Below are 22,901 nucleotides of genomic sequence, written 5' to 3'. Positions count from 1 at the left end.
TCAGATTTTCGATCCTCCAAAATACTGTGACATAAATATATTCATATTAAATCAATAAACCAGGAATTGACATTGATGCAGGAGGCTTCTAAGTGCTGGGATGTATCTTAGGTGCTCTTTGAAATATAGCTGTCACTTTCAAGAAGCCTAATGGGGCCTAGAATATAGAAAGTGTTTGTCAAATGAAGTTTGAAGCAATAATTTTACTGAATACGTAGCAACTCTGTGACCTTGTGCAGTTTACCTACCCTTTCAAATTTTCAGTTGCCATAGCTATTTGATGGGAATGGTTATGCTTAGCTTATTTGTCCTAAGGATTTGAGAAAATCTGCATTGAAAGCAGCTTCATGTGCATGTTGATTGTTTCAGCTCATTGCCCACTCTGTAACTGAACGTGTTCCCCCAGTCACAACTCATCGTCACACCACACTACTCGTATGGGAAGGTTTGGGGGAGGGTGCAGCTCTATGCCAGAATGCATGATTTGCACGCACAAGGATCTGGGTTCAATCTAGAGCAGAAAGGGCCGGTAAGGAAGGTGGGCTCAGAGCCCTTCATGTGAGCTGAGGTTGTAGTTCAGTAATAGACCCTCATCTAGTATGTACACTGTCCTGGACTCAAGCCATGGCACTGCAAGGAAATAGAACCAATCAATCTTTATGTGGTCTACAGTTAGACTATGTATTAAAAAAACCTGAGGAAAATAGTTGCTTGTGCTGTGGTCTATTCAGCAGTCACCCTAGAGGTTTTGTTTCATAGTGAAGTATTGTCATTCACTTTACCATAAGCCAGGGTGGGTCTGGCAGACTTGCACTTTCTACTTCACCTCTGCCATAATAATAGTGTGTAAGAAGTGTGCGATGAACAGAGTTCTCTTTTAGCACATGGTTACATTTAAAAGATGGAACACTGAGCTGGTTGTTTGAACCGTAGGCCCCAGGCTGGGATGCCTCGCCCAACCTTGATGCAAGGGGAGGAGCTTGGTCCTGCCTCACCTTTGATGTGCCATGGGAGGCCTGCCCCTTTCTAAATGGAGGAGGAGTGGATGGGGAGGGTAGATGGGAGGTGTGGGGAGGAACTGTGGTTGGTATGTAAAATAAATTAAAAAAAAATAATAAAAAAGAGGGTGCACAGTCTTTTGCCTGGCTTTTCAAGGCAAAACATAATTATTTCCTGTTGAGGGACAGTTGTGGGGCACTCCTTTATAAAACAGACGGAGATCCAAGGAATAAAGGACAGCTGATTTCTTTTGGTCATTGGTGCCAGTAGGGAAAATATACTAGTATTCCAGCCAGCTGTTTGGCATAGTGGTTCTAAAACCTGTGAGGTACCGGTTAGCAGAGTCAGTCCGAACTGGTGGATTACAGTTTATGTATGTGTGAGATATGTTTGAGGAAAGAAGGCTGAAGAAAGTCTTCATGATGCATCTGAAGTCTGAGCCATTTAGCACAGTAACTTTCCCTTTAATACCTGATGAAAGCTACAGCTTTTTATTTCTTTGTTTGCTAAGACATATTGCGTTTAATCCCATTTAGTAGCAAGAAGAAATAAAGATGAAAGTATATGTCAAATTGAAAGCCAAGTGTTTTCTTTAAGAAAAATCAGTGTTTGTGTAAATTGTTCACTATATTATATTATATAAACATTTATCATCCACTACGAACACTATACACACACACACACACACACACACACACACACACACACACACACACACACACAATCAAAACGAGAATGCACAGATCTGGTAGACCAGTACACAGTTCCACAATTAGGTGTTATTTTAAGAAGACTATCCATAGACTACATTTTTAGTAGGTTCAGCCATAGACAAGACATTTGTATACCACCCTATGAAGATTAAGTTTTGTATGTCTTATAAATTTTTTTAATTTATTCATCTCTTGTAAGTTTCCTTTTTTTAATATAAGAATGATGCCCTGACTCTAATATGGTCATGATTAGCAGAATGCTGACCTCAGGGTTAAATAATATTAGTGTCAGATACCAAATAGAAAGTCATTTAATTTCAATAATGATTAAATCTTCATGCTGTAATTAAACTCAAAGGAAATCTTTTGGGAATTATTTTAATAAAAATATTTCACATTATTGTAAATACCAATTCAATTTTAAAAAGCAACTCTCGAAGTGATCATTGGTGTTACACCGAGAATGCATTTACCGTACCTGGTGAAGAAACAAAGACACAGCAGTCTGAGGACATAGCTCAGTTGGTACAGTGCTTGCCTAGCGTGCACATAGTCCTGGGTTTGGCACAAAGACTGCCATGGTGACAAACGCCTGTAATCCCAGCTCTCAGGAGATGAAGGCAGGACGATCAGACCTTCGGGGTCATCGAGTCATAACGAATCCACACAAATCACAAACCATGAGTAAGTGGAAACAAACCCTGGAAACTCCAAGATGTGTGTGCTGTCAGCATTTACACATGGAGGAAGGGGAGCTATCACAAAGTGATGGGGTAGCTGACCTGGCTGATCATCCACAAATACCAGTGGGGCAGCTGAAAGCTTAGCAGGCCAGTCTGATTACAGCAGCTGACCCCAGACAGCATGTCACACCTCAGTTACAGGTGAGTTAAAGGCCCACCTGAGGCTGGAAGGAGCTCAGTGTGGCCCCTGTAATCACTCCTAGGAGGTAATAGGTCAAAGCTCCCTGCAGAACAGCCCCACACTGAAGAATAGAGTCCAGCTTGAGCAGTCTGCATGATAGACACAAGAGGAAAAGACATCCCAGATGAGAGTTAGGACATGCACAGAACCAGATAATCTCTAATTAAAGGCTTCCGTTTTTAAGTACCTTATCAAAAGGAAAGAAAATATATTTTAGAAGGAGGATTTTTTGAAGATAAAAGTTTAAATGATATTCTAAGTCCAGATTCAAAAATCCAAATTCTAAATCTAAATTCTAACTTCTGAAAGAGTAGGGAAAATATGCAAAAATAAGAGATGAGATGTAAGAGCTAAGAGAATAAGGAGAACTGACTGCCACTACAGACAGTGATGCCATGCCAGACAGGTTATGCCATTACATGTGAGACTGCTAATCTAATATCTCAAAACTAGCAAAGAGTAAGTTTTTTATCCTGTGTGTGTGTGTGTGTGTGTGTGTGTGTGTGTGTGTGTGCGCGCGCAGCTCCTGGGGCATCTGAACTTAGGTCATCGTGTTTGTGTGGCAGACGCTTTACCAACTGATTCATCTCTAGCCTAACCCCAAAACAATTTTAAAAGGTTGAATCCATGAAAGAATAATGTAAATTCAAATTGATTTCAGAAATGAGGTTATCAAGCCCAGGAAAAATTAGAAATAAAAGAAAAATATTTCAGAAATGAACCAAAGTATAAAGAACACAAGCAAATCAATACAGGGTGTAATTCTTTAGAAATCGAAGATGAAGAGCAGCAAGAACTTAAGATCAGAAAGGAAGGAAACAAGGACTGGGCTGTAGCTCAGTGGTGGAGTGCTTCCCCTCATGTGTGAGGCTGTAGGTTCAATTCCAGCACTAGCCCCTCATCCAAAAGGGAAAAGAAGAATAGATGTGAAGGTAGTCAGACAAACAGAATAAAGGCCAAGAAGATCCAGACTGCACACGACAGGAATCCACAGAGAAGACCAATGCAAGAAAGCAGAATAAATATGAAACTATAATAAAATAAAACTGTCTACTTGGAGTAAAATCTACAACTAGAGACGGGCATGGTGGCAACAGCCTTAAATCCCAGCACTGGGCAGTCAGAGGCCAGCGATCTCTGTGAGTTTGAGGCCAGCCTGGTCCACAGATCTACAACTGTGTATAAGGGAGAGGATCACACTGCCACTGTGTATAAGGGAAAGGGTCACACCGTCACTGTGTATAAGGGAGAGAGTCACACCGTCACTGTGTATAAGGGAAAGGGTCACACTGCCACTGTGTATAAGGGAGAGGATCACACCGTCACTGTGTATAAGGGAGAGGATCACACCGTCACTGTGTATAAGGGAGAGGGTCACACCGTCACTGTGTATAAGGGAGAGGGTTACACTGTCACTGTGTATAAGGGAGAGGATCACACCGTCACTGTGTATAAGGGAAAGGATCACACTGTCACTGTGTATAAGGGAGAGGATCACACCGTCACTGTGTATAAGGGAAAGGGTCACACTGTCACTGTGTATAAGGGAAAGGATCACACCGTCACTGTGTATAAGGGAGAGGATCACACCGTCACTGTGTATAAGGGAAAGGGTCACACTGTCACTGTGTATAAGGGAAAGGATCACACCGTCACTGTGTATAAGGGAGAGGATCACACCGTCACTGTGTATAAGGGAAAGGGTCACACCGTCACTGTGTATAAGGGAGAGGATCACACCGTCACTGTGTATAAGGGAGAGGATCACACCGTCACTGTGTATAAGGGAAAGGGTCACACCGTCACTGTGTATAAGGGAGAGGATCACACCGTCACTGTGTATAAGGGAAAGGGTCACACTGTCACTGTGTATAAGGGAGAGGATCACACCGTCACTGTGTATAAGGGAAAGGATCACACCGTCACTGTGTATAAGGGAGAGGGTTACACTGTCACTGTGTATAAGGGAAAGGGTCACACCGTCACTGTGTATAAGGGAAAGGATCACACCATCACTGTGTATAAGGGAGAGGGTTACACTGTCACTGTGTATAAGGGAAAGGGTCACACCGTCACTGTGTATAAGAGAGAGGATCACACTGTCACTGTGTATAAGGGAGAGGGTTACACTGTCACTGTGTATAAGGGAAAGGGTCACACCTTCACTGTGTATAAGGGAAAGGATCACACCGTCACTGTGTATAAGGGAGAGGGTTACACTGTCACTGTGTATAAGGGAAAGGGTCACACCTTCACTGTGTATAAGGGAAAGGATCACACCGTCACTGTGTATAAGGGAGAGGGTTACACTGTCACTGTGTATAAGGGAAAGGGTCACACCGTCACTGTATATAAAGGAAAGGATCACACCGTCACTGTGTATAAGGGAAAAGGTCACACTGTCACAGAACTTTGACTTTTTGCTCAAAGGAAGACTTTTTTTAAATATAAAATACTCTGAGAATTAAGCCTTTGACATCTACTCAAGTGATTTGCGAGGCCGAAAGACAGATGTTTGTCAGTAGCATACAGGAATTCTTGGAGTGCTGTACTAATTGCCCTTCTTTGGCATTTTACTGAATTGAAGTCAGAAAGCCAGAATAATCAGAAGGACAGAAATATAAAGGTTGATGATGACCAGTAATTCTAGAAAGTAAATGTATGATTTTGTGGATCTAAGTATTGGTTTGTCTGTTGGTATCATGTCACAATAAAGAAACCAATTGTAAGTTAAAATTATTTTAATTCAGTCTGGAACTTTAAGCTGGAGATTGCAGAACAAATGATCTGGGTATTAGCATAGATGAATCACAGGAGATGGAACAGTCAGGGAGCAAAGAAGCCCAAGGGTGGGCGAAGGTCTGTGTCCATATAAAACAATCCAAAGAAGCCCAAAGGTGGGCGAAGGTCTGTGTCCATATAAAACAATCCAAAGAAGCCCAAAGGTGGGTAAAGGTCTGTGTCCATTTAAAACAATCCAAAGAAGCCCAAAGGTGGGCGAAGGTCTGTGTCCATATAAAACAATCCAAAGAAGCCCAAAGGTGGGCGAAGGTCTGTGTCCATATAAAACAATCCAAAGCTCTTTAGTCACGATGTACTTCTGAGTGATGAATTATGCGGTATTCAGAAAAGAAAGTCACGATTCCTGTAAAAGTTGCAGTAGCGAGTAACTGAAGGAAAAGAAGGGGGTCGTGGTTCGGAAAGGTCCTGTGTGTGGACTTCCTGAGGAACCCTTAATGAGGTGCACCTGTTTTTATTTTGTGTACTGGTGGAATAAAATGCAGGCTGTCTTTAAAGTTAAATTTGATCCAAAAGAGATCACTGTTCAAAAAGATTTTTATCCTGTAAAAAATACAAAGGAATGGTACCCTGAATGAGGTAAAAAGATAGAAACAGTGAAGATATTGACCGTGAAATAGTTTGTGTTCCAATGTATGGAAAAGTCAGAGTCCTCCCTTTTGTCAGCTTTGTTCTGAATTCACTGCGCTGTTCACCACCTATTATTTTCTAAACTGAAAATATGGCTGTCAGGGAAGTCAGTTAAATGTTACAGCTTCAAATTCAAAGGTTTTTTTCAGATAATGTGAATAAATAAAACAAAATCATAATCGGAAAGCCAATAGTCTAGTAGCAGTAGCTCGTAAACAAGCTTGTAGCAATCTTAGGCAGATTCAAGGATCCTAGGGAAAGTATGTGAAGTACCAAGAATAGTCCACAAGTTCATTTTGCAAGTTAGTTAAATTAATATAAAGAACTTTCTGTTGTCAAATATGTACTTACATGTTACTTAAACTATTTAGAAGTCATTTTACAAAACTTTTTTTTTTTTTTTTTTTTTTTTTTTTCGAGACAGGGTTTCTCTGTGTAGTTTTGCGCCTTTCCTGGAGCTCACTTGGTAGCCCAGGCTGGCCTCGAACTCACAGCGATTCGCCTGGCTCTGCCTCCCGAGTGCTGGGATTAAAGGCGTGTGCCACCACCGCCCGGCTTTACAAAACTTTTTAATCAAATAATTTACTGTCTCTACCAATGTAATAGACGAGTTGGAAGAACAGCGATTTCCTTTTAGCACCCTTTGCTATTAAAAGTAAGACTGAGTAGCTGGGAGCAGTGGTGGCGCACGCCTTTAAACCCGCACTCGAGGCAGAGGCAGGCGGATCTCTGTGAGTTCTGGGCCAACCTGGTCTATAGAGTTCCAAGACAGCCAGGGCTACACAGAAAAAACAAAAACAAACAAACAAAAAATGTAAGACAGTGTGTGGGTCTTAGACCTCTCATCTTTCTCCCTTCTCCCTTCCATACTTCAGCAATATATTTCTTCCTCAGTCACTAGACTGAGTTTAGATTGTGACTTGCACACACCTCGCTGGCTACTTTCTCTTCCAGGTACCAGTTTAAATACTACGTAACCGAGGATGCCGTCCTTGAAGCTTCAGACTGAAATAAAAGGAGCTTATTGCCACAGCGGTCCCAATTACAACTTACAGTTTGTGAGATAGATACAAGATCTCTTCTGCTAGACTCACCTTCCAGTTGGTCAGGGGTGTGCCTGGGTTGTTCGCAGTTCATTAGCAGAGTGCCTTATGCACTGTAGGATAAATGAATTGAATGAGGAAGCCAGCTTCCATTTGCTGTCACAGCAGCTTTGTCATTTAGGTGAAAATGCCCCTCCCCCACTTGGTTATTACTATTCTCACAAATGTTGAAAGGTTGAGTGGGTGATGTAACAGATAGCTAATGTCAGTAATAGGCTAATTCTGTTTTCATTTAGGTCAGATTTAAGACGACATGTAAAATGATATTGTAATGTTTTACTTTCTTAAGTAAATGCCTTTGCTTATTTTATTTATTTATTTCTATCACCTTTATTTCTATCACCTTTCCTTTTTTGCAGTTGTGGAGATAAACTTGAAATGATCGAAGATTGAGTTTTTCTGTGTTTGTGCTTTTGTAAATGTTAAGAAATTCCAGCTTATTGAAGTCTGTTAGGATTCACTGTACTTGTTATCTCAATACTTAGGGGTATATGTAGGTCAGCATTCGCAGATAGGAAATGGCCATCAGCAGGTGGACTTCCTGCATTGATCATGTGACTCTCTTGTTGTCAGCATGCTCTCGGGTGGCTCAGATGGTGTGATTGCACTCTATGACCTTGAGAACGGCAGCAGACAGCCCTATTACACATGTAAAGCAGTGTGTACCGTTGGCAGGTGTGTATTTGAAAGTGTAACTTGGGAATATGTAAACAGTTCAGTATGTTTGCATCAAGTGCAGAAATGAAAATAGCAGTCATATGCATGGCATAAGCAAATTTTTCAGTTGAGAGTGATATCCCTTGATGCTTTCTTGAAAACAATTAAAATTCAGTAGATTTTTTTGTCATGTGATTTCCTCCAGACAGTTTTTGTATCAGCTTCCAAATGAAATTAAAAAAAAAACCATTTTGTATCTTTTTTGTTTTGTACCTACAGAGTATACCTCAGTACCTATGGTTTTTAATACCCCTTAGTATAATGTTCATTTATGAATCTTTCAGCTAATTATAAATGCAAACTAAGTTTTCAACTCATGTTAATGGGGAACAGATTAAAAACAGGATGTAATAAATGTACAGACAGTCCTCCCACCAGACACACACACACACACACAAACACACGCATGCACACCTCACACCCATCTTTCTTATCTTGTCTGCTTGCTCAAAAATGAAATGCTCAACTTGAACCAGGCAGTGATGGTGCACACCTTTAATCCCAGCACTAAGGAGGCAGAGGCAGGCAGATCTCTGAGTTCGTGGCCAGCCTAGTCTAGAGAGAGGATTCCAGAACAGACCCAAGGCTGCACAGAGAAACTGTCTCAAAAAATTAAAGAAAAAAATCTCAACTTAAAAATATACCTGCTTGTCCTGACTTCCCTGGCTATTTGATAATTTTTTTTCTGCAGGTCATTTAAAGCTTTTTTGCCGTCTCTCTGATCTGTTCTTAAGTCAACTTTGCCTTAGAGACTAGCTGCCAAGGTGTGCTCTCGCAGGAATCAGCTCGCAGAGCTCAGTAGCCACCCTGCTGTGGTGTTCCCAAAGCACTGGGAAGGCCCTGGGTCATGGTGTCCCTGAGATTTATAATTGTGTATTCACAGTGCTGATTCATTTTAGAAACACATGTTTTGGAAAATCTCTCTGAGGCTCAGCTTGTTTTGTTTTAGAGGTAATTTTATTTGCTCTATCATTCTTACCAAGTTTCTGTGATAATTATTTTTAAAGCATGTTGAAAGCTGTAAAAAAAACTGCTGTGTAAATGGAAAGGAATATAGCTAAAGAAAAAGTTAGGGGTCAGCTAGGTGGCTCAGTGGGTAAAGGCATTTGTCACTCTACCTGATGACCTTAGTTCTGCCCCTGACACCCACATGGTAGGAGAGAACGACCAGGTCCCTTTAGCAAACAACAGCAGTAGGTAAGTTGCTGCAGAGCCTGTGAACTCCCTAGCATGGGCTTTTGACCAAGTTTACAGTACCAGGCACAAACTCCTTTCTGTGGAACAGACCTCAAATCCAGTCTTGACACTGTTCATTCACCACCTTGCCTGGCAGGTTGGTATTGTAGGATTCAGGTCCATTTCTGGGTAGTATCGTTGATGAGTCTTCTCTCCTAGGGGCCTGCATAACACCTCCCCACACTATGAGAGCTAGCCAGCTGGGAGGAGGGTTGCGGGTCAGTTCCAGCTTGACTTCTTCATGTCCTACAACCAAGGTGTACTGTGTCTTCAGCAATACTGTCTTCCTGTCGGGTTAATGATGGGCAACAGAGTAGTAACGATAGCCTAGAGCCTCCCTGAGTGGTGGCACGGTGTGGGACCTGCTTTTTCAGAGGCTTGAGCCGTTCACACACTTCCTTCAACCTTAATCAAAGGAAAAGATAAATTCTAAAGTGCTGGCCTGGAACTCAGAGATCCGCCTGCCTCTGCCTCCTGAGTGCTGGGATTAAAGGTGTGTGCTGCCACCACCTGGCTTTAATTTAATAGTTAATTTTAATTTAATAATTTTAAAATCTAATGTTATCTAAGGTTAAAATTTAACACATTAAGTTTATTAAATAGTGAAATAGATATATTTTATATATTTGACATATATGTATATGTGTGCTATATAATGTTACTCTATGAAGAAATGTGATTTGATGGTTTTTTTTAAGATTTATTTATTTATTTTATGTAGATGACTGCTCTGTCTGCATGTACAACTTTATGCCGAAAGAGGGCATTAGATTCTACTAGAGATGGCTGTGAGCCACCATGTGGGTGGGAATTGAACTCAGGATCTCTGGAAGAACAGCCAGTGCTCTTAACCACTGAGCCATCTCTCCAGCCCGATTTGATGGTTTTTTTTTTTTTTTTTTTTTTTTGGTGTGTAATATAAGTAAATATCTAGTATGTTTGACTTTTATTCCTAAGTTCAAACTCTATGACTTTGCATTTCAAAATGGTTATTTTGCAATATGACTTTAAAAAATAATTTCAGAAATTTATTATTAGTATTTTGGCTTAGGCCACTTTGTAATATTTATTGTTGGTATACTTAGTTTGTTCTTGAGCATTAAAAAGATTCTTCTACCAAAATTCTTACTAAATGTACACAAGAATAACATCATATATAAGAGAGTGATACAACATTGTGTCCTGTTTTAAAATTTAAATTAAAATGTAAATGAGCTTTTGTTTGTATTTCTACAATAAGGACTGGTTTTATTTAAAACAACTCATCAGAAAGTCTATATTGAAATCAAGATTCTTAGAGCATATCCAAGTTGATTCTGCTTATTTTAAATAGAGACTTATTGGAATGACGATTGTATCTCATGAAATTGTGGAGAAAATTAGAGAACCAAACTTACCAAATGAAAGAAAGAAAGGCAGGCTAACTCAGGGAACACAGCCAGGGTCACACTACAGAGGTAATTCCCTTTGAACTTTGGTACATGTGACCAACATAGACCCAGTTCTGCAGCCCTTACTAGTGGCTGACTCTCCTCGGGATTTCTATTCAGACCTGGAGATTCAGAGTTCCAAACAGATCAATAAAGCTCGGCACACAGCTTTGCCCTTGGTGCCAAGGAACAGGAAAAGACAATCCAGAGAGTCCCTCGATTTCTATAGCAGAAAGTAGGTACTTGCTCTCAGCAAAACATAGGTTCCCTGTTTTGAATCCTTAGCAGAAAAAGAAGGAAAGGCTCCTGTGTACTGCCATCCACACATTTGTCTGTCCAACATCTGTATATGCCTCCCACATAGCCTTTAAAAATGCAGTTCTGGCATAACCTAATGTATCTACAATATCAGAATTATAAAATTGTGGGCTCAAGTATACAGTTAACCCATACAAAATGATGGAGAAAGCGGTAAAGTTAGTTAATACACATGCACATGCACACACATACAGAAACATGTGTATGTATAGTCACTACAGACTGTGTATTATGTACATCTGTCTCAAGGCCAGAGCAGGCCTTCAGGACCTTGCCTCTGTTCAGCAGTACAGATGTTCAGGGTCCTTGGTCTAGTATTGAGACTTAGACCTTGGGAATTAGATCCCATAGTGGTCCTGTTTGCACAGAGTTACATAATGGTCTATAAACTTTTTTCTCCCATGTACAAATATAGCAAGCAGTATAATGACCTGTTTACTCATCACCCGACCTTCACAACTGCCAATCACAAGCAGTTTGTTTCATATCCACCACATATTCATTATTAAGGGTTTTTTGTTTGTTTGTTTGTTTTTGTTGTTTTGTTTTGTTTTTTTGAGACAGGTTTTCTCTGTGTAGCTTTGAAGCCTGTCCTGGGACTCACTCTGTAGCCCAGGCTGGCCTTGAACTCACAGAGACCCACCTGCTTCTTGCCTCCTAAGTGCTGGGGTTAAAGGCATGTGCCACCACCGCCCGGCCAGTTTCAGGATTATCTTTAAGTAAATCCCAAATAAGATTATTGCATCCATAATAACTTGTTTGTGTCACTGAAGTGAAGACTTTTTTGGTAAATGTAACCCTAGCACCACTATCTCACATACACAGTAATCCCTGGAATCAAACATCTAGTGTTCAGATTTCCTTCATTATCTCAAAAGTATCACAATGCCAGTTTATTTAAGATTGAGGAAAGTAAGGTGGCATACATACTGTGTTGATGACTGGTTCAGAGAATCCACCCTGTCTTTATAAGCAGGACAGCCTTTCACAAGATGCTATATGTAACTGCATGATGGGTTACGTGAAACTAGCAGATCCCACTGATACCCACCAATTGCATTCTTTTGTCTCAGAGTAAGTTTCTTGGTAAACAGTATTGTGTGGATTCCCATGGCAGTGTGTGAAGCATTCCACAGTTCTAATAATGATAGGTGAGAAAAGAATTGCCAAAGATGTATTTCTTCTAGTAAGGAAAACCACTGCCACCTGCAGGGTGAAAGAAGTCCACTGTAGTTGGCCAACACCCCCCCCCACCCCCCCCCACCCCCCCCACCCCCCCCACCCCCCCCACCCCCCCCACCCCCCCCACCCCGACCGTACAATACAGGAGTGAGTGATACCTGGTATCCCACATGAAGAGCCTTAGGAGAAGGCAAGCCCCCAACATCTCACTGTGGGAACTTAACCTGGAGATGCCTAGACATTCTCTCTCCCCTTCTGAACAGGGGCGCGTGATGTGAGTGCAGCGATCTGTAGCTTCCTGCCCACGTCTGCTACTTTTTTTTTTTTTGGCCATTAGTTCTTTATTAGACCATCAGGTGTTTTAGACAGACACAATATCACACTTTCACAGAGTTAAACAACTGCAACATAAACAAAAGTAACACACCTTAAAATAATATTCTACAACAGAGAAAGAACAAAAGAAAAAAATCCTGCATTGTTACAGGGTTTTACACAATGTTGAATGCTTTCTATATTATTGAAGGAGGTCTGGTTGGCTGGCATGGATTCTCCCATGAAGTCTGGTTACTGCATTGTAACTTGGCTTTTTTTTTTTTTTAATTAATGTCTGCTACTTTTTTCACAGTAATACATGTGAAACTCACTCAAGTCGGCAGTCTCTAAATACCAATTGCTGTTTTGTAGAAGCCATCCCGACGTTCACAAATACAGCGTGGAAACGGTTCAGTGGTATCCCCATGATACAGGCATATTCACATCTAGCTCCTTCGATAAAACTCTGAAAGTGTGGGATACCAATACTTTGCAGGTGAGTACAATAAAACCTTTCCGAATTGCTGTGTACAGTGATGGAAAATTGAATCCTCACCGATACTGGTGTGGTTTCTTGCTAAGGTGTTCTGTGTGTCCGATGTGAAAGCAGCATAGTTAAGGAGAACTAGGTGGTGGGGCTTATATCCTGATTAACTAACTCCTGCTGGTTAACATTCTGACCGTGGGCAAATGCATCTCCGTGCCCTCATCTGCAGACAAGGACCAAGATGGCGCCTTCTAGCACAAGGCCTAGCATGTAATCAGCATTCAAAAGCTTCGCAAATGCCCTTCTTATTTGAAGACCTGGAGCTAAGGAAGAGAATTAGACTGTTCCCCTCTTGATTACAAACTTGCAGGAAAAGGAGGTTTTTATAATATAGCTTAGAAAAAAATAGTAGAGATGAGAATTATATAATTAGTAAAATATAGTTTATAGTACTCCTCTTCCTCAGCTTTATATGAACCTACCTGTAAACTCTCTTTATAGAAATGTGACATCTCTTTAGAGTTGGCATTTCCTGGTCTAGATATTAAGTTCTGTGGTAGCCAGGGATATGTAGCAAGACCCCGTCTTTAAAAAAAAACAAAAACCAACGGAATGAAACATATATGGTAAAGATTAAATGTCATAAACTTCCTGTTTTGACCACAGTGGAGTACCTTGTAGCTAAACCAATCCTCCATTGACAAAACCAGCAAGGTTCTGTTTAAAGGTTCTGAAAACCTAGGAATCTAGACCCTGATAGGATGGTTCTCAGAGAAAAGAAAGGTTTGTAAAAGTAAATTTGACTTTACAAATGCTTCACTCTTGTGTTTTTATGTACAGCGGGAGCCTGAGAAGGCAGGCAGTGAAGCTTTTAAGAGACAGAGCAGCAGCTGCCCATGTGGTATATGCCTATAATTCTGGCATTTGGGAGGCTAAGGCAGGAGAATCATGAGTTTGAAACCAGCATGGACTAGCTTGTGAGTCCTGGACAAAAGAGCAAGACCCAGTCTCAGAGCAGCAACAACAAACACACACAAGGGTGGGTCCCATTCTGGAATGGGAATTGGGTAATTTATGATGTTTGAGGGGTTTGCAGGAAATCCTACTGAAAATAGAGACTTGTGGATCAGTAACATTCAGTTGAAGAGAAAAAGCTTGCATAGAACAAACCCTGAAGGTGACCAGGGCTAATAGGACCAAAGATGAGGCGACAAGCCCTGCAAAAATAGTGAAAAGAAGTAGCCAGAGAGTGAGGGGCACATCCGTACCTCTCGAAACTGGAAGCAGGTGGAAAAGACTGTTTCGAGGACATTGGGGCGAACGGCTGTGTTGAGGAAGCTGACACACCAAATAGAATGACGAGGCTATCAGTGATAATTAAAAAGTAAACAAGGGGGGCTGGAGAGATGGCTCAGCGGTTAAGAGCACTGGCTGTTCTTCCAAAGGTCCTGAGTTCAATTCCCAGCAACTACATGGTGGCTTACAACCATCTGTAATGAGATCTGGTGCCCTCTTCTGGCCTGGAGGCATACATGCAGGCAGAACACTGTATACATAAATAAATAAATCTTTAAAAAAAAAAAAAGTAAACAAGGAAAGTGAGACAGAGCTAAGATTGCAGTGAGTTAAGTCGTAAGTGTGGCCTGGAGAAATGACTCCTCGCTGGCTGCTCTTCCAGAGGACCTGGGTTCAGTTCCCAGCACCCACATGGCAACTCGCTGCTGTCTGTAATTTCAGTTCCAGCAGATCTGACACCCTCACACAGAAATGAACGAAGGCAAAACACCAATGCACATTGTAGATGTAATTCTAAACGGTCTTATTAAATAAGAAACACAGTGCCAAATAAAGAGTTGAAAGCCCAGAGATTGAGCAGTAGCTGTCTTTTTCCTGAGAGAGACAGAGAGACCTCCTTCCTGTGTCCTGTCTTTTTATTGCCTTTCTGTTCTGTCTTCTCATTGGTTCTAAACCCAACCACATGACTTACTCGTCACTGCCTGTCTGTACAGACCTCCAGGTCTCTATGGTTTGTACTGAGATTAAAGGTTCGGGTCACCGCTAGGCTGTGTCCTTGAACACACAGAGATTCTGCCTGCCATGTGATCGGATTAAGGGCGTGTGCCACCAACGCCGGACTTCTGTTAAATGGCTTGCTCTTAGCTCTGATCTCCACGCATTTATTAACATACAAATAAAATCACATTTCAGCACAAATAAAATATCACCATAGCACATAAAATAAAATTAAATAAATTAGTTTAAAAAGTAATTAAATAAATTAGTTTTTTAAAAGAAATGGAAAATGATTAAAGATTGCAAAAATTGATGTGAAGAAGAGGAAAGAAAATTGAGGGGTAGTGTAGGGTGAAATAAGCTTTGTTTATTTTGTCCTGAGGGATACTAAGATGAAGGGGACTTGACTTTCAGTGCTGCTGGGAATGACCCAGTAGAGATATCAGAGCTAACCTTAGACCAGATTGCCACAGTGGTGAGGGGGTCTGAGTGCAGCAGAGGGATTAGCTTGTGAAATGGGAGAAGGACTGTTTCCACTAAGAAGGGCAAAAGCTTAAGCAGAAGTGACTGGCTGTGTGAGAGATTGGGAGATTTCTGATTCAGTGGCTTTCATTTTCTCTGAACTAAAAGATCTGATCACCTGTTGTGAATGTGTAGAGATGTTTGTGGATGAGGAGGAAGTTGGAAATGCTACAGGATATTGTAGTCAACTAGTTTAGAGAAATGGTACATGGTAGGCTGGCAGTCACTACTAAAGCCTGGTGGTAGTGAATGCAACTAGGAAAAAAATGATCAGGAAAGAACGCTAGGGACTCGGGAGCTTGTTCAAGAGCCCTGGAGTAGTTGGTCAAGAAAGTCAAAAGGATAGATGCTATGGTTACAGATAACTGCAATTTATCCTTCCAAAGGAGTGTGATTAGCAGATCCTGGAAACTGCGGCCATGTGGCCTGGAGAGGCAGGTTGCTAGCTAGCTAAATTGTCGATGGAGATGCTAGCCTACTGGAGAGGGCTGGTGAGGCTTGTCTTTCCTTAATTTCTAGGATCTGTTGTGTTTTAGTTGATAAATTGCTAGCAATCAATTAAAAATATGTGTAAAATGTGGGAAAGAGAATTTGTTGCTTCGATTTTACACATTTTTAACATCTCTTGTTTCCCAGGCTGCAGATGTGTATAATTTTGAGGAAACAGTTTATAGTCATCATATGTCACCGGCAGCCACCAAGCACTGTCTGGTAGCAGGTGCGTACACATCCTTTTGCCTTTTAGCATATAGGAAACTCCCATTTTAGGGCTAGTTAGTTAAAAATTTTAACCCAGGGAAAGATTATTTTAAACATAAACTAGTTAGTGTAAGTTCAGCACACGCTATTATCTAGGATTCAAGGACTGAGAGTATCAAGTCTCTCTCCTTTTCTTTTCCCTCAGCTTGTGTCTGTTCCCTGAGGAGTTCCTTTGAGGCACTAAACTTTAAAGTATTTTATGTGAACCAGATATGGCAACTTGGACTGGTGAAGTAGCTCACTGGGTAGGGCTGTCCGCTGCCACGCCTGATACCTAGCATTTGACCCTTGGAGCCCACGCGGTAGGGCAGAGCTGACTACAGCAGCTTGGGCTCTAACTTTGGCACGCACTGACCCATCACACACACACAAAGGAAATGTCCTTTTGTTAATTTATAACTTTTCCAGTTAACAGCTGGAGGGACAGCAATAGTCTTAGCTAGGGAAAACAGCTGCTGAAATTGAATGATTTCATGTGGTAAAGTGACAAAGAGCTATACACACACTCAAGTGCTGCTAGAGATTTCCTGTGATGTATTCCTGTGGTTACCTCTCAGTTGTCTCTGAACTAGCCCGACAGCCTATGCAGATCTGTAGCTGTTGGAATGAGAGTAGGCTGTGGAACACCCAGTTCTCAAGAATAAAGTGCTAACACAGGAACACTTCTCTACTCATAAATGTTCAAGATGGTTTAGATGTTTGTAAATGTATTGTGACATACATTTTATATTTCTGTGTAGATACAATGGGAATATCGTGATTCTTAATGGTGATTTGCTGGGATCTTATAATTTAAAATGAATATTATATAAAATCTTTTCCTTTTTTTTCTCTTTAACAGTTGGTACTAGAGGACCCAAAGTACAACTTTGTGACTTAAAGTCTGGATCCTGTTCTCACATTCTACAGGGTATTATTTTTTTAAAAAATTTGAAACAACTACTACTTTGAGTAAAGTACTCAGTAAAGAGAAACACTACTAACAATGTGTTCTTTGTCAGTGATGTGACTGATGCATTTTGTGCTAGTTGTTAAGTCACAGAGAAATAAAAGTCCTTCTGTGCATTTTTCTTGTCAGACCGAACTATTGAGACATTTCTATGAACAATGACTGTAAGGGAAACTTGGGATATGGAAAATAGAAAATCCAGCTTCAAGCCTTCAGCTGTTTCTACCTTTAAAATAAATGAGTAATGAAACTTACGTCATTAGATGTGTCTTGTGTCAACCATTTAATAATGTGGCTATTGAGGAAGCTTTGTTCTTAATATTTAAGTCTTTTCTCTTCAGTACAGATATTTTAGAAAAAGTCTATGAAGCAATACTTTGGGGAAACTATATTAATATAAATAATTTTATTCATTTGTAGCCATATAGATCACCTAGTTCTAAACAATGAAATATTGGAATATAATTCAGAAGTACACATTATTTATTAATCTCTGAGAAACATTATAAATATACCAGAAAAACTTGATGGAATGGGTAGTCCTTTTTTTTAGTTTATTTTATTATTTTACGTGTATGAGTGTTTCCCTGCATGTATGTAAGTGGTGCAGCACATGTGTGCCTGGTGCCCTTGGAAGTCAGAAGAGGGCGTCAGTTTCCCTGGAACTGAAGTTAGTTTTGAGCTGCCTTGTGGTTGCTGGGAACAAACCCCAGTCCACTGCAAAAGCAACAAGGCTCTTAACCACTGAGCCAATTCTCCAGCTCAGTGGGTAGCAATGACATTATTATTAATAATAACTGTTGATTAAAAAGCTAGGCAGATGAAAATGTCTGGTTTGAATAGTTCCATTAGGTAAAACTATTCTATGTATTTATCGTCTGTGTTTTCTAGAAACAAAACTGTTAAAATGCTTTTTTCAATCAAGTTTTTTCTTTTGTAACTTTATAAGAAGTTATAAAATACTTTATGTCTTTAAAATGGTTATGTTTTATTGCCATGCATTTCTATTATAGAGATAGATGCCTCAGTTGTGTGGACTGATTGATACAAATTAGTAATTGTATTTTTTCCAAAGCAGAAGCCAACCCTTTTATATTAACAGGTCCTGGGTTAAAAACCTCCCACTAGTCTCACATTAGGATTTAAACGTAGACACTGCAAGCTGAAGAAGCGATCATATCTTCACTGCTGTTCATGCTTGCTGTTTTGTGAGTTAGGCAGAATTATTGGTGCCCTACATTTTGTTTGCTTGGTTTTTTAAAATATTTTATAAGACCTTTTATACACTTGTATTTACAGGTCACAGACAGGAAATATTGGCAGTTTCCTGGTCACCACGCCATGACTATATCTTGGCAACAGCCAGGTAAAGTGCAGTATACTTGGTTTTATTATTAATATTAATAATTAGAAGCATTTTGAAAGGTTGCATTTTCCTAAGATATACATTTTGTTGTATATAGTTGTTAGTACCTGGAAATGAAATATTGAGTAACAAATTTCAGTTTATATCAGCAAAGAAAATTTGCTTTGCATCTTTTGTGTGTGTGGTATGTGTGCACATGTATGTGTGTGTAAGCCAGGGTTTGACACTGGGTGTCTCCCTCAGTCGCCTTCCACTATATTGGTCATCCACTGCTCTCAACTGAGCTTTGAGCCCATCAGGTCAGGTAGGACTGGCTTGTTTCCATATCCCCAGCTCTGGGATTACAGAAGCACACATAAATCCGTGCTAGCTGATTTATGCAACTACAGAGGGTCTCCTGCTTTCTCTTTGTTCTAAAAGGTGAAAGCCTTCAAGATGGATGGTCATGCAAAGGAGGGCCCTGGGTAGATGGTCCCCAGGTAAAGCCTGCAGCACCAGTGGGAGGGCCTGAGTGCAGGTCCCCGCAAAGCCAGACGCAGCTGTGTGTGCCGCTAGTGACACTTGTTGTTCCCTACATGGAAGTGTAACACTACTCACTTAAGGCGGCCGTTTTTAGTTTCTTTAACTCAACATTTTTGCTCTGATACAAAGTACCCACCTATCTGTTGATTTAGTTGTTAGTATTTAATGGCTACTACCTGTTCCAAATATTGCACTAGAGACACAGGTTGATCATGATGTCAGAAAGACCAGTGCCTACAGAACATCCTGGAATGCCTTAGTAGCAGTAGACCTTCAGTAACTAGTACAGGAAGAGGTCCACGGTGTGAGTGGGGGCTGTTCAGTGGAGGGAGAGATAGTAGAGTAGACCTTCGGTAACTAGGACAGGAAGAGAGCAGGACTGCTTGCCCTCTGTCAGGTTGAACGGTGTGAAGGTGGGGGCTATTCAGTGGAGGGTGAGATAGTAACGATGTGGAATGACAGGCTCTGCGAGAGGAGCAGGCTACAAGTACATAGGACCGCTGGACAATTGTGCTCAGTTCAAGAAACAGACTACAGCTTTACCAAGGTTCGGAAATCTAAACATCACCTGACACAGACAGTGATTTTGGGAGTCTAAAGGAAAGTACCTCAACATATGGAAGTTGTTGAGAAAATCTCTCTCTCTCTCTGTCTCTCTCTCTGTCTCTGTCTCTCTCTCTCTCTCTCTCTCTCTCTCTCTCTCTCTCTCTCTCTCTCTCTCTCTCTCTCTCACACACACACACACACACACACACACACACACACACACACACACATTGTAGGAAGGATCATTGACCTGAGGAGGTAAAAAGTATGTGATGTCGGGCTGGAGAGATGGCTCAGCCGTTAAAGGCTAGGCTCACAACCAAAAATATAAAAAGTATGTGATGTCTGAGGTACAGCAACGTCTAGACTGTAACTATCAAAAGACGTCTAGGACTGAAAAGGTGGCTTAGACAGTTGCTGCCGAGGCTGCCAGCCTGAGTACATTCCCCAGAACCTGTGTGGTGGGAGGAGAGAACCAGCTCATGGAAGTTGTCCTTTGATCTTTTGGTGTGAGCTCATGCACGCATGCATGCACGCACACGAACGCATGTAAATAAGTAAAATAGAGTTTTTAAAGAATATTGTTAAGGTCCTTAAGAAGACATGATAGATGAATGGATCAGATTGGGATCACATGTTATTACTGGGTATTTTTTAGAGGAGAAATTGATACGTAATCTATCTTGGCCTTTGTTGTTTCACTTGAAAGATAGTGAAATGTCTAGTTTCTAGAAGATAGTAAGTATAGTTTTCTAGCAAAGACTTATTTGAGCACAAAAAGCAAATGAAAAGATACATAATAAATCATTATGTATCTTATTTTCAAACTTTTAATATCTTGTTTAATAAAAACAAGATATCCCAAATTGATACGAAATAAATGCTTAAACAATGAGATTCCTTATTAATATCTTGTTTAATAAAAACAAGATATCCCAAATTGCTACGAAATAAATGCTTAAGCAATGAGATTCCTTAACTGCATGACTGTCTAGGTAGCACTTGAAAAATAATAGAAAATATGTCATAATTAGTGTGATAGCAGAATTTTTTCCTTGTGATCTGATAAGAAAAATTACCTTTCTTTGCTATTTTGGGGGACTGCTGAGTTTGACTATTGAATATTTGCTGAAAATAAGGATACAGTACAATTGTGGGAATATATTGTGCTATAGAGTGAAACCTCCGTGTTCATGCTGGCAAAGTAAAGAGTGGAGTCATTACCCTAGCTATGTTATGTCGACATAAGAGTTAATTTTTTTCCTCAGTGCCGACAGTAGAGTAAAATTATGGGATGTGAGAAGAGCATCAGGATGTTTGCTCACTCTTGATCAGCACAATGGGAAGAAGTCACAAGCTGCTGAATCAGGTAACAAAGACCACATTCATATAGAAATACAGTCATGGAGCCTGGCTGTGGTGCCGCACGCCTTTAATCCCAGCACTAGGGAGGAATAGGCAGGCAGATCTCTGAGTTCAAGGCCAGCCTGATCTACATAAGCGAGTTCCAGGAAAGGCACAAAGCTACACAGAGAAACCCTGTCTCGGAAAAGAAAAATACAGTAATGATTTTTATGGTGGCTTTTTATAAATTGAAATCAAATAATAAGTACATATTGACGAGTTAAAAATTATTATTATTATTATTATTATTATTATTATTATTATTATTATTATTATTTTGTAAATGGCATTCACCATGAATCGGTTTCTAAAATTGTGGTTTAGTTTCTCCTAAGATCCAAATAACTTTGTGGACTTCTTTTGCCTCCAAAGTTTCAAACATAAAAACTCCTCGTGCAACTTGGTTTGCAATATTTTTGCTTTAAGGCCAACTGTGTAAATTCAGTTTTACACAGAAAGCTACAGTAAATTTAAAAAATAGTGATGTTTTGTGCCTTCATGTCCCCATAAAAACTATAAGTTGTGGTGATTGTAAGTCAGGTGTGATCCCTGGAACATTGCGGCTCAACTGTGTTTTCATAAAGGATCTCATTCCTGTGGAGTGGTGTCCACTCATCCTAGACTAGAAGTCTATGGGATGACCGTGTGATGAAATGGGATAGAACTTCTCGGCTGTTGTTGTTTTTTATTGTAAAAGTGACACACATTTTTATAAGTCTGGGACAATTTTCCTTCCCCTGTTAGACTTTCTCTTGATAGAAAACACTAATATTTTCCTTCCTTTTTTTAAAATTTCTTTTCTCTCTTAATAGTGCTGGGGACTGAACCCAGGCTGGCATAAAACAAATGTCCCTCCTTCCTCCCTCTGCCTCCCAAGTGCTGGGATTATAGGCATGCACCACCATTGTAGATTTTTAATACTTTGTCAAATGGTTTCTAGGTTAGAGGGAAATATATTAAAGGGTTGAAAGGTGTTTAAAATTTTGGCATTAAGTTTTGCATTTAATTGAATTAGATAATACAGTTTAGTTACTGAAAAAATGATACTTGGCAAGTATTTTGCCTATCCTTTTCTTCTATATTCATGGTTCTTTTCATGTAGCTTATCTTACTTACACAGCCTAAAGGTTGGTTAATTTTGAGTATGTTCAACTTCTATTTTAAGTAATTTGTTAGTTATTCTTTAACGTGTTTCAAATAAGCTTAACACAGAAAAAGGTAAACTGGATGTGTTTTCGTTGCAGCCAACACTGCTCACAATGGGAAAGTTAATGGCTTGTGTTTTACAAGTGATGGACTTCACCTGCTCACTGTTGGCACAGATAACCGAATGAGGCTCTGGAATAGCTCCAATGGGAAGAACACACTGGTGAGAGACTTGAAAGGACCTTAAACGGGTCTGTGTTGTACATCTCATGTGCATTCATATACATAGTATTACATTTACTATAGAGGGGACTTCATTTCTTCTCTTGAGTCACAGCTTTAGGCATGAACAACTAATTCTCAAGATAGGCAAGCCACCCCACCTGGCACCCCTGGCACATTCCTTACTCTTACTGTGGTACTGTTGCAGTAGGGTGTACTCAGAGCTTCTCATTGAAAGATTGAGAACTGCTGCAGATGAAGTTACCAACAGTCAAATTTTACATTTAAAATGAGTCATCTCCTTTTCTTTACCCATCCTTTCTAGCTAATAATTCTCTGTAAAGTACTGGAGGGGTCACTTTGACTACTACTGTTATAGTATTTCTGATGCTAATACTGTCAGGAGTGTCTGTGTGTGCGTGGTGATGGGCACAGGTCTGCAGGCTTGTGCCTGCCAGGCCAGCACTGCACTGCTAACTGCATCCTCCGCCCCTCTGTGTAGCTGTGTGGAGTGGCCCTTGAATCAGTCTGAGGAAGGCTTGGGCAAGATGGAGAGCCAGTAAAGGTCTTTCAGTAGAGAGGTGTGACAGGATCATCCT

At 40.4% G+C, this 22,901-nt stretch overlaps 1 protein-coding gene across 5 annotated transcripts in view; it reads left to right on the top strand.

The window, feature by feature from the left end:
• Ercc8 (ERCC excision repair 8, CSA ubiquitin ligase complex subunit) overlaps positions 1 to 22,901 on the top strand; it is a 41,323-nt gene that overhangs the window by 4,298 nt on the left and 14,124 nt on the right. The window contains exons 3-9 of one of the 5 annotated variants that reach the window (XM_006994966.4): positions 7,742 to 7,843; positions 12,739 to 12,862; positions 16,025 to 16,106; positions 16,989 to 17,057; positions 18,396 to 18,462; positions 20,799 to 20,899; positions 22,179 to 22,303. In XM_006994966.4, the coding sequence (XP_006995028.1) occupies positions 7,742 to 7,843; positions 12,739 to 12,862; positions 16,025 to 16,106; positions 16,989 to 17,057; positions 18,396 to 18,462; positions 20,799 to 20,899; positions 22,179 to 22,303 (670 nt within the window). Of the gene's footprint in view, positions 1 to 933; positions 6,453 to 7,741; positions 7,844 to 9,280; positions 9,379 to 12,738; positions 12,863 to 13,770; positions 13,893 to 16,024; positions 16,107 to 16,988; positions 17,058 to 18,395; positions 18,463 to 20,798; positions 20,900 to 22,178; positions 22,304 to 22,901 lie in introns of those variants that run through there. The other 4 variants (XM_076551925.1, XM_015988532.3, XM_076551926.1 and 1 more) reach the window with 4 other exon arrangements.

Source organism: Peromyscus maniculatus, chromosome 15 (genome assembly GCF_049852395.1).
Source record: "Peromyscus maniculatus bairdii isolate BWxNUB_F1_BW_parent chromosome 15, HU_Pman_BW_mat_3.1, whole genome shotgun sequence".
NCBI lineage: Eukaryota > Metazoa > Chordata > Mammalia > Rodentia > Cricetidae > Peromyscus > Peromyscus maniculatus.
Note: the sequence above shows the minus strand (reverse complement) of the source record. Positions and strands in the feature narration are given on the sequence as shown.